The 16,878-nt window shown below is 57.8% G+C and overlaps 1 protein-coding gene across 1 annotated transcript in view; it reads left to right on the forward strand.

The window, feature by feature from the left end:
• The first annotated feature begins 5,449 nt into the window (after window positions 1-5,449).
• LOC111149176 (stearoyl-CoA desaturase 5) overlaps window positions 5,450-16,878 on the forward strand; it is a 157,782-nt gene continuing 146,353 nt past the window's right edge. The window contains exons 1-3 of the mRNA XM_022506116.1: window positions 5,450-5,562; window positions 5,688-5,808; window positions 8,196-8,397. Of these exons, the coding sequence (XP_022361824.1) occupies window positions 5,450-5,562; window positions 5,688-5,808; window positions 8,196-8,397 (436 nt within the window). The remainder of the gene's footprint in view (window positions 5,563-5,687; window positions 5,809-8,195; window positions 8,398-16,878) is intronic.

A 16,878-nucleotide genomic window follows, 5' to 3' on the forward strand; every position in this document is an offset into this window, starting at 1 on the left:
CGTTCATAGTAGCATTATTCACAGTAGCTAAAAGGTAGAAGCAACCCAAGTGTCAGTGTAGGGTTAATGAGTCGGCAGAATGTGGTATATACCACAATGGGACATTATTTGGGCTTGAAAAGGAGGAAAAGTCTGACACATGCGACCACCTGGATGAACCTGGATGACATCGTGCTAAGTGAAATAAGCCAGCCATACAGAAAGACACACACTGTCTGATTCCACTTATACGGAATATCCGGCGTAGTCGAACTCATAGAACAGGAAGTACAATGATGGTTGCCAGGCTAGGGAGAGGGAAAAGCAGGGTATTGTTGTTTAATGAGCATAGAGTTTTAGTTTTGCAAGTTGAAAAAGGTCTGGAGATTTATATATTTATTTTATTATTATACATTTGACAGTACTAAACCAAGCATTTAAAAATGGTTAAGATTTATGCATATTTTACCACAAATTTAAAAAAAAAACTAAAAATCAAGTTAAAAAATCCTACTCAGGGGGCACCTGGGTGGCTCAGTGGGTTAAAGCCTCTGTCTTCGCCTCAGGTCATGATCTCAGGGTCCTGGGATGGAGCCCCGCATCGGGCTCCCTGCTTGGCGGGGAGCCTGCTTCCCCCTCTCTCTCTGCCTGCCTCTCTGCCTACTTGTGATCTCTGTCAAGTAAATAAATAAAATCTTTTAAAAAATAAATAAAAAAATAAAAAATAAATAAAAAGACCAACTTCTTAAAAAAAAAATCCTACTCAGCTCTTACCCCTCCCCTTACACTATTACTTCCTTTGTGCCTCCATTTCATCTTGTACGTATCACATATTTGGTAATGACTTGTTTGACAGGATAAGGATTACTATCCCATTTGCCCCCAGTAAGGGGTGGGAGGAACACTCATCCAATTCTGGAATGTTGACCAGAAGCTAAGAAAATATACTGAAGTCTTTTCTGAAGACCTTAGATGGGAAAAGGGCCAGTAGCCTTGATGGCACAATACGCTACCGGGGACCGTCATTAGACTGTCATTACCAGCAAGAGTATGTCTTCTACATGCAGAGTTTCCACTCTGAGATTGGATCTGGAAGAACCATTTTCCTTCAATCTTCCTTTCGTAGGCAGGATCTGAAAGACCTCAACAGCTCCGCCCCCGACCCACGACACATACCGACACCCCCTCCCTACACCAAGCTCAACCTGCTGACATGACTGGCCCGACCCAGTCGGACTCATTGGAGGGAAGAGAGGACGAGGTTCGTTCAAGACAGATTCAAGACAGAGTGGCTTACCCTATAGATAACGTACCCGGGGTCAAGTAAAGAACTATTTCGGTGCTTCTCCTGGACTCTGGGTATGTATGCTTGATGTCTAACAAATTTTGTTTTTCTTCTGATCATGGACTGGACCTTCCTGCCCTTCCTCAGTCATTGCCAAGAGGTTGCAATTGTTTGATCTGTCCTCCTTCCCAGATGAGAAGCCCCTTCAGGGCAGGGACTGAACCTTATTCATCCTTGTATCCCCAGTGTCCACTGGCCCTGGCACATAGCAGGTGCCCAATACATCCCAAATGACTGAATGGTTAGACTGAGTGTGGGGGGAATCATTACAATAACCCAGGGATTTTCGGCCAAGTCACTAGTCCACCCCTGAAAGGACAGTCTGGATTACAGACCCGCAGGCAGAACTGTTGTGCCCGAGTTTTTGCGTCTGAGAGACCACCAAGGAGCCAAGCACCAATGCAATCACATGAGGGTTTATTTGACAAGCTTAAGCTTGGGCCCAAGTATACCCAACATAGCGGAGTAGGGACTTGGACCCCGAGCCAGATTACAGCCAGAGTTTTTAAAGGCAGAGTAGGGGTGGACTCGGTGGTGGGTGAGGACAAAGGGGGTTATGGATGATGTAAGTCTCTAAGGAATTTTGGAAGTGAGGTCTCCAGGACCTTGAGGGGCTAGCTGTTGTCTGAGGAAAAGGTTATTCATTACCTATAATAAAAATCTTCTTGTGATTCCCTTTAGATGTATATCAGTGGGTCATATACTTGGGAATGATTCTCGACACTATCTTGGAGGTTTAGAGATAAAGTTTCCTAAAGGAATTGTTAGAGTAGACTTACAGGATTCTGGTCGGACCTGTCGGGGTAGGGGTCGGTCAGGCTAGGATTGTCCTTAGCAAAATCTCAAGGTGAGGGCAGTTAAGTCCCCAGGGGAGAACCCCTCTGACTGTTTCAAGGGCTTGTCAATAGGTGAGGAATTTTAATGATTTTCTTCTCCCTCTGTTTCCCACATCAGCTAAACTTGAGGTGGGATGACCTTAATTTTCTCGGCCTCCACAAGAACGTGGGTGGGTGGGCTGGGAAGGAGGGGACTCATGTGGGGGAAAAGTGGTTCATCAGAAAGCCCAGGTTGAGTGGCCAATGACACCGACACCCTCTAGTTTCATGCTCTGTTGGTCACAATGTCATTGTTTGGTGCCAACAGGGCGCGGCTGGTCACCAGGAAATTTCCTTCCGTTCGGGGATTTCAGCTCCATCTGAAGCGCCACCGTGACGGTGCCCCAGTGGCCCCGAGTCCAGGGCAACACCTGCTCCCTTGTAAAGCGGACATCTCCGTGTGTGGCTGATCGGACGGGCTCGGGGTGACTCGGACGCCGGAGTTCCGCTCTTTCGGGCCGTCAGTTCTTTGAATCTGCGGCCCTTTCCCAGACTCTGGGACGGGACTGCTAACAAGGGGTGACCTAAACGTCAGCTTTATACGTGGACACAGCGGTTACATATATGGTTACTCGTGGGCACAACGGTGACGTATGCGCTTATTAGTGGACATAGTGAGGCTCCTTCAAACTCACTTCAAACTCACAAAGTAGCTCCGCTCCCGGGAAAGGAACCTGCGTCCGGAGGGCCCGGCGGGGTCGCCCCGAGGTCCAGTTCTGAGGCCTTTCCCTGCTTCGAGGCTGGAGGCGCGGCCGGTGCCCTTCGCGTTGCCACAGCGGCCACCGCCGGCCCCGGACGCACCCCCGCGCGGACGGCACACGCGGCGGCTCGGCGCGGCCCCCGGAGGCGCAGGAGCCGCGGACGCACCGGGGCGCGGGGTCGGGGCAGCCCCGGGCGGCGGGGGCCGCAGAGCGTCTTCCTCCGGGGCCGCGGGGTGCGGACGGGCCGGAGCGGCGCGGACCCTCCCCCCGCCCCTCCCCGCGCCCCCGCTTCCTCTCCCTCCCGCCCAGCCCGGCCCGCGGCGCTGCGGTGACCCGCCCGCGACAGACGCCGGCGCCGGGACCCGCATCCTGGGTCCGCGCGGGAAGCCCGAGGCTGCGCGGAGGAAGCAGGGAAGGGGGCGGGGCGGGCCGGGGAGGCGGGGCGGGCCGGGGAGGCGGGGCGGGCCGGGGAGGCGGGGCGGGCCGGGGAGGCGGGGCCGGGAGAGCAGAGACCGCCCCCCGCGGCCAACAAAAGGCCGACGTCCCCGGCCCGCCCCGCCCCCGGGAGAGTTGGCGCCCGCGGAGCCCGCCCGCTGTGGCTGTCCCTGTCGCCGTCCCTGTCGCCGTCCCTGTCGCGGTCGCGGTCGCCGTGGCGCTGCGAGCGCCCCGCTGTCCCAGCCTTGCCGGGCCCGGCCGCCGCCGCGGGGCACGTCCCGCACCGCAGCGCCGAGGGCAGGCCCGGCCGGGGGCGGAGGGCGCGGGGCAGGGCGGGCGCGGCGCGTCGTCTGGAGGAACGTGGCGCCGCCGGGCCCGCTGCACGCGGCCGCCCTGTCCTCGCTGGCGCTGGTCCCCGCCGCGCGGCCGCTCACGCTGCTCTGGGGTGAGTCCGCCGGCGCCCCCGACCCCGGCCCCGACCCCGACCCCGCGGCGACCCCGACCCCGGCCCGGCCCGCTGCTAGCGCCGCGCTCGTCGGTCCTCGGGCCGGGCCGGGTCTGCGTCCGGGGGTCGCTGCGGTGCCTCGCCCGGGGCCCGGCGGGGTGGGCGCGTGGCCGGCTCCGCGGAGACAGCGGAAGGGACCGGAGCCCCGCGGCCGCGCTGTGCGCCCCGGAGCGCCGCTGGGCCGGGAGCGGAGGGGAGACGCCGGTGTCGCCCGCGCGCGTCCTCAGGCTCCTCCCGGGCCGCGGACCTGGGGACCGGGTGAAGGAGGTGACAGCGGCGGAGGGTGGACACGCCGGGCGCGGAAACGGCCTTGATTTCCACGCATGACGGGGTGGGAAAACCCGTTCGCCTCCCGCGCCCCACGGGCTCCCGCGCCCCAGTCTGCGGTGTCGGTGCCCCAGAAGTGGCCCCAGAGGTGGCCCCGCGACATTGCTCCGCCCCAGCACAGAGCGGGACCCGGGGCCGCAGAGCCGCCTCCAGGCTCGTCCTTCTCCGGCCCGGGCGGGGCTGTGGCCGCACCTGTGGCTGCTGTCCCACCACCCCCCCCTGCGTCCCACCCCCTGCGTCCCAGCACCCCCGTGCTGGCGGGGCGGGGGAGGGGGAGCTCAGGGCTGGGCCGCCGCGCCGCCGCTCCCCCATTCCGTGCGCTCCAGGGGCGTGGCGCCTGCCCTAAGTCGCTGTCCTCTGAGCCACCTAGCAGGTCCCCCTGGTGCCAGTGACTGGTCTGGGCTTCAGTCACCTGCGGCGGTAGCCGGGGCACAAGCCCGAGCAGCGATACTGGGGCCTGAGAAGGTGATGACGTAATCCAGGAAGCCCTTTCAGATGCCGATTGGGGGATCTCAAGGAAGAGACAGAAACTACTTTTATTTCCAGAGGGAAAAAGGAAGAAAATACGGAGACGACTTTCTGCAAAGCTTATTTGGAATAGTGCCAGCTTCGCGGGTCGGTTGAGAAAGGGCCACTGTGCTCTCAGCCTTCCCTCTTGACCCTGCAGGCCCTGCCCTTGGAGCAAATCCCTCCAGAGCCCCTTAACTCTTAGGGGGTGGGGCTGACAGAGGGACAGTGCACGGAGGGATGGCGAGAGGGTCAGGAGTCTTGGGGAATCCATGGAAATCTTTTTCCCCCTTCATGTGAGCTCCATGTGCTGCCCCGGGGCTGGGGTTCAGAACCCCTTTATCTAGAGCCACTTGCTCATCCCTGGGCCGAGGCAGCCGGGTGCCTGCCCCTGAAGCCTTTTCAAGGCCCCTAAAAGCTCCTGGCGGCCCTCTGCTCGCGCCTCCCCCACGGAGCGCACCTCCTCGGTGCTGTGCCCTCCTCGGTGCTGTGCCCTCCTCGCCAGCGTCTCTGTGATTGTGCCTTGGCTTCGTTCTCTGTCTTCCGCGTCTCTTATCTCCACATGACCAGACTGTAAGATGTTCAGCCACTGCTTCATGGACAGGCCCCCGCAAGGCCGGCTAAAGTCCTCAGCGCTGCCCCCCAGCCTCCAGGGAGCCCCTCCCTCCCTTTCCAGGCCTGGAACGCTGCCGGCCCACCTGGCCCTGCGAACCCCGGCTTGGTCTTCCCGAGGGCAGGGTCAGAGCGAGCACGTGGAGCCGTGAGTGCTCGGAACATGTCTGTGTTTGTCCCCCCAGGACGCCCCACGGGCTCCACTCCGTGCAGCCCCCAGACGCTGCGGACCCTGGCGCCCCACCAGGAGCTGCTCAGACAGGGCCTCCTCTCCAGGTTTGCCAAGTGGCCTCAGTCCTTTCCAGGCTGTTCTCTGGGGTGAAGACAGAATCTTTTTTCTGGAAGGCCGTCGCCAGCGGACACCTCCCTCACCCCGGAGGCCTTCCGCTCTCCTGGAGCAGGACTGCGGCTTCCCACGGCGGCCACGCAGCCAGAGCCCGGTCTCTTCGGGCCTGCGGTCTCCTGCCTGGCTCCTCCATCAGCGCCGCTCTCCGGAGCTCGGCTCTCCCTGTGCTTCCCAGCGTCAGCAGGAGAGGGAGGGAGAAAGGGAGGGAGGAGAAGAAAAGGAAAGAAAAAGAGCAGTGGGGCTGTTTGCTTTCGAAGTCCAAAATGTTGCCTTAGACACGTGTTGGTCAGACAACTGTTCTGTGCCGGCCAGAGGCAGAGACCGGCGGGGGCGGCTGTGCTGAGTCCCGGGCTCTGCAGGGTTATTTTCAGGGGCAGCCCTGGCGCCCTGAGCCGCTCTGTTGCCCCCTGTCACCACCTCCTCCCGGTTCCGTCCAGGGGACCTCGGCCTCGCCTGTCTCCGGGCATTCTGGCTATCGGTTTCCAGAAATGTCAGGGACTTTTCTGGTTTCTCTCTAAGTGTCATCTGAGTCCCCTAAATGTGCCCCGTGGTGACGTCATGGCTTTTTTTTTCCTCTTTGGACTGTCTAAGGCGTGAAGGTCTAAGGCGTGAAGAGCCGGGATTGGCCCGGCTCCCTTCTTCCATCCTGCCTGGGGGCAGACATGGCCATCAATGAGACCTTACAGGAATTCCCCGGTGCCGGCTGGACTCTCCAGTGGGGTTTAGGCTCTGGGGAGGAAGCAGTCTGGGGGCTGGGGGCCTCCAGAGAGGCTGGTCCGCCGAAGCCTGTGCCGTTCTGAGAGGTGCCTGAGGAGGACCTGTCTTCTGTCAGGGGTTCCCTTCTGTCTTGGAGTTGACGTGCCTCCATGACTTGGGGTGGTCTGGATGTCTTTGTGGGTTGTGCTGCTTTTTCTGTCGAGTCTCTGAAGTTGTTGGGGAGCTCAAGAAAGTATTGGCCTCAGACTTCTGCCTTGCCTCCCCGTTTTCTAGGGTGATGGCTCAGGAGAAAGACCTGTCTGCACATGAACCCCTGCTCTCCCACTCACCTTCTACATGACCTGGGACAAATGAACATCTCTAAACTTCAGCTTTCTTGCCTGTAAAATGGGTGTGTCCGTACCTGTTGCTTACCGGTTTGTGAGAGTTAAATTTGAGATTTCGTGTAAATCACAGCACAGTACTTGGCCCTTGGTTGGTGCTCCCTGATTATTAGCTGCCGTCGTTATTGGTCCTGATGTTGGCTCGTTTTCTTCAGTAGAAGGGGAAAATACCCTCTCGCAGCACAATGAACTCTGCATTGGCACAGAACTTGGCTTTGTTGCCTCTCTTGCCTGGAAAAGATTGCTTTGGCTTTGGAAACAAAGTTTCTTTCTCAAAGTTTCCAAAGAGAAATGAACACAAGTCTCTCCTAGTCCTTCCTCCCCCTGCCTCTCCCCATCCTCCATCCCTGCCCTTTCCTTCCCTTAGATTTTCTATCTTCCCTCTTTTTCCTCTAAAAGGTCACTATTTCATAGATAAGCATCTTTTGTCTAGCTGACAACTTGCCTGGTCCTTAATGTTTTCTTGAGCACAACCAGTTACAATGGCTGTAGAAACAGGGCCCACGTATTTCTCGAAATCTCTTAGGGTCTTAGTTTTTACTTGGTTTTTCCTTCCATCCGTATCTTGAGTCATGTTTAAACAAACAAACAAACAAACCAACCATCTTAATACCCAGTTAAACTACTAAAAAACCAAAAAACAAAAATTAAACCCTGTAATTCCCAGTCCATTGTTGCAACTCCTGCATTTTTAATAAATGGGCAGACGCTAAGCGCTTCCTCACTCAGGGCTGGCATCCGGCAAAACTGGAGAATAGAGTACGCTTTGGCTGACGTCACAGTCCTACAAGAATAAGTATAGGTTTGAGGTTAACATTATTAACTCAGTTTTTTTCTAAGACTGGTCAAGGTCACTGCAGACTGTACTGTGACCTTATGCTGCGGAGTAGAAACCTGGGCCCGAAGCCCGGCACCGCCCACTGGTTCAACTTCATACATGTCCCCTTCCAGCTTGGGAGCCCTGTCCCCATCTGTCCGTGGAAGGGGGACAGGAACACTGCGCTGAAAGTTGTTTGAAGGGGCGCCTGGGTGGCTCAGTGGGTTAAAGCCTCTGCCTTCGGCTCAGGTCATGGTCCTAGGGTCCTGGGATCGAGCCCCGCATCGGGCTCGCTGCTCAGCGGGGAGCCTGCTTCCTCCTCTCTCTCTCTCTCTGCCTGCCTCTCTGCCTACTTGTGATCTCTGTCTGTCAAATAAATAAATAAAGGCGGGGCGGGCCGGGGAGGCGGGGCGGGCCGGGGAGGCGGGGCGGGCCGGGGAGGCGGGGCGGGCCGGGGAGGCGGGGCCGGGAGAGCAGAGACCGCCCCCCGCGGCCAACAAAAGGCCGACGTCCCCGGCCCGCCCCGCCCCCGGGAGAGTTGGCGCCCGCGGAGCCCGCCCGCTGTGGCTGTCCCTGTCGCCGTCCCTGTCGCCGTCCCTGTCGCGGTCGCGGTCGCCGTGGCGCTGCGAGCGCCCCGCTGTCCCAGCCTTGCCGGGCCCGGCCGCCGCCGCGGGGCACGTCCCGCACCGCAGCGCCGAGGGCAGGCCCGGCCGGGGGCGGAGGGCGCGGGGCAGGGCGGGCGCGGCGCGTCGTCTGGAGGAACGTGGCGCCGCCGGGCCCGCTGCACGCGGCCGCCCTGTCCTCGCTGGCGCTGGTCCCCGCCGCGCGGCCGCTCACGCTGCTCTGGGGTGAGTCCGCCGGCGCCCCCGACCCCGGCCCCGACCCCGACCCCGCGGCGACCCCGACCCCGGCCCGGCCCGCTGCTAGCGCCGCGCTCGTCGGTCCTCGGGCCGGGCCGGGTCTGCGTCCGGGGGTCGCTGCGGTGCCTCGCCCGGGGCCCGGCGGGGTGGGCGCGTGGCCGGCTCCGCGGAGACAGCGGAAGGGACCGGAGCCCCGCGGCCGCGCTGTGCGCCCCGGAGCGCCGCTGGGCCGGGAGCGGAGGGGAGACGCCGGTGTCGCCCGCGCGCGTCCTCAGGCTCCTCCCGGGCCGCGGACCTGGGGACCGGGTGAAGGAGGTGACAGCGGCGGAGGGTGGACACGCCGGGCGCGGAAACGGCCTTGATTTCCACGCATGACGGGGTGGGAAAACCCGTTCGCCTCCCGCGCCCCACGGGCTCCCGCGCCCCAGTCTGCGGTGTCGGTGCCCCAGAAGTGGCCCCAGAGGTGGCCCCGCGACATTGCTCCGCCCCAGCACAGAGCGGGACCCGGGGCCGCAGAGCCGCCTCCAGGCTCGTCCTTCTCCGGCCCGGGCGGGGCTGTGGCCGCACCTGTGGCTGCTGTCCCACCACCCCCCCCTGCGTCCCACCCCCTGCGTCCCAGCACCCCCGTGCTGGCGGGGCGGGGGAGGGGGAGCTCAGGGCTGGGCCGCCGCGCCGCCGCTCCCCCATTCCGTGCGCTCCAGGGGCGTGGCGCCTGCCCTAAGTCGCTGTCCTCTGAGCCACCTAGCAGGTCCCCCTGGTGCCAGTGACTGGTCTGGGCTTCAGTCACCTGCGGCGGTAGCCGGGGCACAAGCCCGAGCAGCGATACTGGGGCCTGAGAAGGTGATGACGTAATCCAGGAAGCCCTTTCAGATGCCGATTGGGGGATCTCAAGGAAGAGACAGAAACTACTTTTATTTCCAGAGGGAAAAAGGAAGAAAATACGGAGACGACTTTCTGCAAAGCTTATTTGGAATAGTGCCAGCTTCGCGGGTCGGTTGAGAAAGGGCCACTGTGCTCTCAGCCTTCCCTCTTGACCCTGCAGGCCCTGCCCTTGGAGCAAATCCCTCCAGAGCCCCTTAACTCTTAGGGGGTGGGGCTGACAGAGGGACAGTGCACGGAGGGATGGCGAGAGGGTCAGGAGTCTTGGGGAATCCATGGAAATCTTTTTCCCCCTTCATGTGAGCTCCATGTGCTGCCCCGGGGCTGGGGTTCAGAACCCCTTTATCTAGAGCCACTTGCTCATCCCTGGGCCGAGGCAGCCGGGTGCCTGCCCCTGAAGCCTTTTCAAGGCCCCTAAAAGCTCCTGGCGGCCCTCTGCTCGCGCCTCCCCCACGGAGCGCACCTCCTCGGTGCTGTGCCCTCCTCGGTGCTGTGCCCTCCTCGCCAGCGTCTCTGTGATTGTGCCTTGGCTTCGTTCTCTGTCTTCCGCGTCTCTTATCTCCACATGACCAGACTGTAAGATGTTCAGCCACTGCTTCATGGACAGGCCCCCGCAAGGCCGGCTAAAGTCCTCAGCGCTGCCCCCCAGCCTCCAGGGAGCCCCTCCCTCCCTTTCCAGGCCTGGAACGCTGCCGGCCCACCTGGCCCTGCGAACCCCGGCTTGGTCTTCCCGAGGGCAGGGTCAGAGCGAGCACGTGGAGCCGTGAGTGCTCGGAACATGTCTGTGTTTGTCCCCCCAGGACGCCCCACGGGCTCCACTCCGTGCAGCCCCCAGACGCTGCGGACCCTGGCGCCCCACCAGGAGCTGCTCAGACAGGGCCTCCTCTCCAGGTTTGCCAAGTGGCCTCAGTCCTTTCCAGGCTGTTCTCTGGGGTGAAGACAGAATCTTTTTTCTGGAAGGCCGTCGCCAGCGGACACCTCCCTCACCCCGGAGGCCTTCCGCTCTCCTGGAGCAGGACTGCGGCTTCCCACGGCGGCCACGCAGCCAGAGCCCGGTCTCTTCGGGCCTGCGGTCTCCTGCCTGGCTCCTCCATCAGCGCCGCTCTCCGGAGCTCGGCTCTCCCTGTGCTTCCCAGCGTCAGCAGGAGAGGGAGGGAGAAAGGGAGGGAGGAGAAGAAAAGGAAAGAAAAAGAGCAGTGGGGCTGTTTGCTTTCGAAGTCCAAAATGTTGCCTTAGACACGTGTTGGTCAGACAACTGTTCTGTGCCGGCCAGAGGCAGAGACCGGCGGGGGCGGCTGTGCTGAGTCCCGGGCTCTGCAGGGTTATTTTCAGGGGCAGCCCTGGCGCCCTGAGCCGCTCTGTTGCCCCCTGTCACCACCTCCTCCCGGTTCCGTCCAGGGGACCTCGGCCTCGCCTGTCTCCGGGCATTCTGGCTATCGGTTTCCAGAAATGTCAGGGACTTTTCTGGTTTCTCTCTAAGTGTCATCTGAGTCCCCTAAATGTGCCCCGTGGTGACGTCATGGCTTTTTTTTTCCTCTTTGGACTGTCTAAGGCGTGAAGGTCTAAGGCGTGAAGAGCCGGGATTGGCCCGGCTCCCTTCTTCCATCCTGCCTGGGGGCAGACATGGCCATCAATGAGACCTTACAGGAATTCCCCGGTGCCGGCTGGACTCTCCAGTGGGGTTTAGGCTCTGGGGAGGAAGCAGTCTGGGGGCTGGGGGCCTCCAGAGAGGCTGGTCCGCCGAAGCCTGTGCCGTTCTGAGAGGTGCCTGAGGAGGACCTGTCTTCTGTCAGGGGTTCCCTTCTGTCTTGGAGTTGACGTGCCTCCATGACTTGGGGTGGTCTGGATGTCTTTGTGGGTTGTGCTGCTTTTTCTGTCGAGTCTCTGAAGTTGTTGGGGAGCTCAAGAAAGTATTGGCCTCAGACTTCTGCCTTGCCTCCCCGTTTTCTAGGGTGATGGCTCAGGAGAAAGACCTGTCTGCACATGAACCCCTGCTCTCCCACTCACCTTCTACATGACCTGGGACAAATGAACATCTCTAAACTTCAGCTTTCTTGCCTGTAAAATGGGTGTGTCCGTACCTGTTGCTTACCGGTTTGTGAGAGTTAAATTTGAGATTTCGTGTAAATCACAGCACAGTACTTGGCCCTTGGTTGGTGCTCCCTGATTATTAGCTGCCGTCGTTATTGGTCCTGATGTTGGCTCGTTTTCTTCAGTAGAAGGGGAAAATACCCTCTCGCAGCACAATGAACTCTGCATTGGCACAGAACTTGGCTTTGTTGCCTCTCTTGCCTGGAAAAGATTGCTTTGGCTTTGGAAACAAAGTTTCTTTCTCAAAGTTTCCAAAGAGAAATGAACACAAGTCTCTCCTAGTCCTTCCTCCCCCTGCCTCTCCCCATCCTCCATCCCTGCCCTTTCCTTCCCTTAGATTTTCTATCTTCCCTCTTTTTCCTCTAAAAGGTCACTATTTCATAGATAAGCATCTTTTGTCTAGCTGACAACTTGCCTGGTCCTTAATGTTTTCTTGAGCACAACCAGTTACAATGGCTGTAGAAACAGGGCCCACGTATTTCTCGAAATCTCTTAGGGTCTTAGTTTTTACTTGGTTTTTCCTTCCATCCGTATCTTGAGTCATGTTTAAACAAACAAACAAACAAACCAACCATCTTAATACCCAGTTAAACTACTAAAAAACCAAAAAACAAAAATTAAACCCTGTAATTCCCAGTCCATTGTTGCAACTCCTGCATTTTTAATAAATGGGCAGACGCTAAGCGCTTCCTCACTCAGGGCTGGCATCCGGCAAAACTGGAGAATAGAGTACGCTTTGGCTGACGTCACAGTCCTACAAGAATAAGTATAGGTTTGAGGTTAACATTATTAACTCAGTTTTTTTCTAAGACTGGTCAAGGTCACTGCAGACTGTACTGTGACCTTATGCTGCGGAGTAGAAACCTGGGCCCGAAGCCCGGCACCGCCCACTGGTTCAACTTCATACATGTCCCCTTCCAGCTTGGGAGCCCTGTCCCCATCTGTCCGTGGAAGGGGGACAGGAACACTGCGCTGAAAGTTGTTTGAAGGGGCGCCTGGGTGGCTCAGTGGGTTAAAGCCTCTGCCTTCGGCTCAGGTCATGGTCCTAGGGTCCTGGGATCGAGCCCCGCATCGGGCTCGCTGCTCAGCGGGGAGCCTGCTTCCTCCTCTCTCTCTCTCTCTGCCTGCCTCTCTGCCTACTTGTGATCTCTGTCTGTCAAATAAATAAATAAAATCTTTAAAAAAAAAAAAAGAAAGTTGTTTGAAGACCTGGAGGGCCTATGAAAGTGCCTGCCAGAGAGTAGACACTCAGTGCTATTGACTGGCATCGCCCCCCAGGATGGGGGGCCGGCCCTGGCATCGTCCTCTGTCTGGAGCTTGGAGCACTTGTGGCTCGCACAAAAGACGCAGCCTTTAAATCCAGACGTCCAACCATGACCTCGCTGTAGCATTTTTGTTCTTGCCTTGCCCCGTTTTGCGGACGGTACACAATTAAAACAATTGCCTGGAAGAGCCGCTGATCCATTTACAAAAGGTGAACAGCCGTGGTGGCTCCTTAGGGTTCTGTAAAACACAGCACCGTCTTTGGGTGATGTTATTCTCGCCGAGTGTTTGTTTTGACGTGGGGCAGTTTCTGGCATGCAGCCTGCCTGTGGCCGCGGGGATGCATAGTTTTGCTAGCCCCGAGGTTAAGCGGGTGGGCTTTGGAGTGAGGGTCTGGGATCAGCACCCAGTTCCACCCCCAGCAAGTTCAGCCTTGGGCTGATCACTCACCCTGCTGACCTTAGTGTCCCCAAGTGCACAGTGAGGTTAAGTGAGAGCCCCGCAGTAGGCCATCAGGTTGTGGCGGGAGTGAAATGAAAAGGTAAAGAACTTGGCCTGACTGTGATGAGCGCGGGGTGACGTGTGGACGTGGTGAATCACTGTATTGTACACCTGAGACCAATACGACACGGTATGTCCGCTTTACTGGAATTAAAAAAAAAGAAGAAAAGAAAAGGAACTTGGCCTGGAAGTCGGCACAGAGGAAATGTGAGCTCTGGGCCCTGCACACTTTCCCGGAACACTTCCTTCTCTCTTTCCCTCTGTTGAGCTCAGCCTTTGGAGGCCGAGCCTCGTCCAGCCTGCTCATTGTCAGAAAGCACTGGTCTCAGGGTCAAGGCCTTCTGCTCTGAGTTTATTTCCTCGGGCAGTGGGATGGTGGCTCCAGCAGTGGCTGACCTCCCTCATGAGTGCCCCTCCTTTGTTCATTATGGGCGTGAGGGGCCGTGTGGGAGGGCCTCACAGTTGCACAAGCAGTCGTGGATTCATCCATCCACGAATTCATTCATTTTTTCCATTCCAGTGATTGTCAAGACCAGCTGCACATCAGAACCCCTTGGGGATCCTTTACAGTTTTTGGAAGCGAGGCCCTCACCTAGGCCTGCTGAATCGCAGTCTCAGGGTAATGCTCTGGCTTCCTCTTCTGTTTCTTCTTTTGTTTGTTGGGTTTTTCTGTTTTTTACCATTCACATATTTCTGATGCACAACTGGGCTGAGAACCATTATTTGATTCCCTTGTTCAGTAACATTTACCCCTCAGCCACTCCCTGCCGGGCACTGGTGCGGTCTTGGACTTGGTGGCACTTAGCGGCCAGTTGGAGGGACAGACAGGTGCACGAGTGACGAGAGCAAGGCCGTCTTACTCACAGGGCCCCTGGTCTGGGGGTGTTGAGGAGGAGGTCTGTGGCTGGCTGGCTGGCTGGCCGGCAGCCCTGGGGTTTGGAGGAAATAGCCCTGTGGCCACAGTCGAGAGTGGGGGCAGAGCTGCGAGGGGAGGAAAGACAGAGCAGGGTGGTTCGAGGACCTGATGGTCCAGTGAGGCTGGAGGGGGTCAGGGGCCAGATCCAGGGTGAGGAGGATTGTTCCCGAGCCACAGGGCCAGGAGACGGGGCTTGCGGAAAGGCTGCCCTTCCGCCCCTGCCTGACTCTCCCCTTCTGCTCTCAGCCCGTCCCACACACCAACAATTCCTGCTCTGATGGAACGGTCTGGAGCAAAGTTCTTAGAGCAGACACTTGCCGGTGGGACGAGTTGAGCCTGAAGTTTTCCAGGAAAGGTACCGGGGCACGCACCTGGCGTCGTGGCCAGCGGGGAAGGGGCATCTCCCTCAGGCCTTTCCCCTGTTCTTTACGCTTCCTTGTTTCTAAAAGGTACAAGTGTGAGGGTCTTGTCCTTATCTCACTTGCTCCCTCGAGCCTCAGTCCACACAGCCGGTTCTCCCCAGCCCTCGCTGCGGGCACGTGAGTCCTCCTTCCTGCGTCCTGGTTCCGTTTCTGCGGCTTCCCGGGACGGCTTAGCGGGCTCTGGGTCCGGGCAGGCTGCGGTCCGCGGACCAGCGGCGTCAGCGTCGCTGGGAGCTTGCTAGAAATAAAGATGTCTGAACCTGCCCTGGACCTGTCGAATCAGGACCCGCATTTTAACAAGGTGAGTTAAAATGAGTGACTCACCTGCGCGCTACAGTTCCAGAAGCGTCCTGTCAGCCCGGCCACAGGCTGGCGGTTCAGAGAGGCCGGGCACGAGTGGGATCTGCAGTCCCTCCTCCTTTCTTTCATTGGCCTCCTCCCCTTCGCCTCCCCTCCTCCCCTCCTGCCTTCTGTAGAACATGTTGGGATCCTGCTTCTCTTGCCAACAGAAGGCTGTTGCTGAAATCTTCCAGCTGCAGCAGCAATGCTTAATTCATGGGCTAGAAAATTAATTATATCTTCATGAGTAGAGCTGGGGAAAGCAACGGGAAGGCTCTGGGCACAGCCCTTGGGATTCAGCTTGTCTGTTTAACAGGTGGACTGGTAGAGGTGAGGAGGCCTCCGGGGAGGGCTGTCTTCCGCAAAATTATGAAGTAAATTGTATCAGGTCGCTTTTGGCCACAGATAGCACAATACTCCGCTTTAAGTGGCTTAAATGATAAGGAGATTTTCTAATTCCAACCGATAACCAGTCCCGAGGTAGGGCGCCCGTGCTCAGCAGGTTTTATTTCTGCCTTGGGGGCCCTGTCCACTGTAGTTTTCCTCGTGGTTACAGGATGGCTGCCAGAGTGCCAGGCAGCACAGGGAAGTTACAGCAGTGTCCTTCAGAAGAAGAGAGAGGATGTCCCTTCCTGATGTCTCATCAGAGAGATGTTTCCTGGGCCCCTCACAGCTTATGTCTCCTCCAGTCTCACTTGGGGGTTCCGTCCCAAGTGCCTTGTTAAACCAGCCCTTGCCAAAGGATTGGTCAAGGTTGGCCACTCAGCCACACGTGGTGGGGTGGAAGGAGTGGGAGGTGAAGAGGCAGACAAAACCCAGGCTCTGCTCAAAGGAAGAAGATGGCCGGCTGTGGGCAGCCAACACCTCTACCCCAGGGGCCTCCTTCACTCCCTGTCACGACCTTCCCTCTTTGGTATCACCGCCATTGCCTGCAAAGCTGCTGGTTTCGTATCGTAGCGCCTTCTCCCCCCACTACCTTCCATCACATTAACTTTTCTCAAATCCTACTGCCCTTAGAGCAAGTTGTAAACGCTTGCGTTTTCCCCGAGGCTCTGCACTCTGCTGTGGCGCTCCTGCCTCCCCCAGGACCCGGCACACAGCCCTGCCCAACACACCGGTGCTGCGTGAGTGGATGAAGGAGTAAATGAATGAATGCGTTTAATCGCTGTGTGGCCTTTCTTTCTAAGGGAAGGTAAATTTTATTCTTTTTTTTTTTTTTAAGATTTTATTTATCTGTCAGAGAGAGGGAGAGAGCACAGCAGGAGGAGCGGCAGAGGCAGGGGGGAAGCAGGCTCCCCGCTGAGCAGGGACCCCCCCCCCAGACACTTAGCCGGCTGAGCCACCCAGGCGCCCCAGTGTTATTCTTGAACTTAAAAAATGTTTTCCCCTGTTAGACAACTTCCCATGTGATTTGCGGGAAGGAGTGTGGAGCAAGAAGCCTTTCTTGGTCCCTAGAAATCTACGCACCCCTCTGCACATTCCATCCGGGAGTCGCCCTGACCTCCCTGCGGAGCTTACAGAACTCTGTGTTGCTCTCCGGGAGTTTTACAGGCTGAGGTGGAGCAGCAGAGGTTTGCTAGATCCCCTTTGGAAGAACTGAATTAAAAAGAATATGGTAAACGATTGACTTCAAATGTTTTTTAACCAAGGTTTTCCACGGTGAAACACCTGGCCAGACAGCTTTCTTTGTTGGTCACCTTCTCGTCTCTCCAGTGACGCAGAACCTCGGTGATGAAGTCATGTCCAGATTTCCATTCTCTTGCTTTGAATTTTTAAATTTTTAAATTTTAAATTTAAAAAATTTTTTAAATTTTAAAATTTTAAAAAGAGCATTTAAAAGTCACTTACATTTGCATTTGCTCAAACAACCTAGAAAGAGCCCTCTGACCCTCAGGGGGACATTGCTAACTAGGGGATCAAGGAGACAAAGCATAGCTTTGGGCCAGAGATTTTGGAAAACCAGCTTTAAAGTGCTGCAGACTCAGAAGATGTTGGGAGCAGGGCTGTGGGGCGGCCCTTGTGTGAAACCTTCCGGACCCGAACCCGCAGGCATCAGTG

Source organism: Enhydra lutris, unplaced genomic scaffold (genome assembly GCF_002288905.1).
Source record: "Enhydra lutris kenyoni isolate GAN:26980312 unplaced genomic scaffold, ASM228890v2 scaffoldscaffold21, whole genome shotgun sequence".
Classification (NCBI taxonomy): domain Eukaryota; kingdom Metazoa; phylum Chordata; class Mammalia; order Carnivora; family Mustelidae; genus Enhydra; species Enhydra lutris.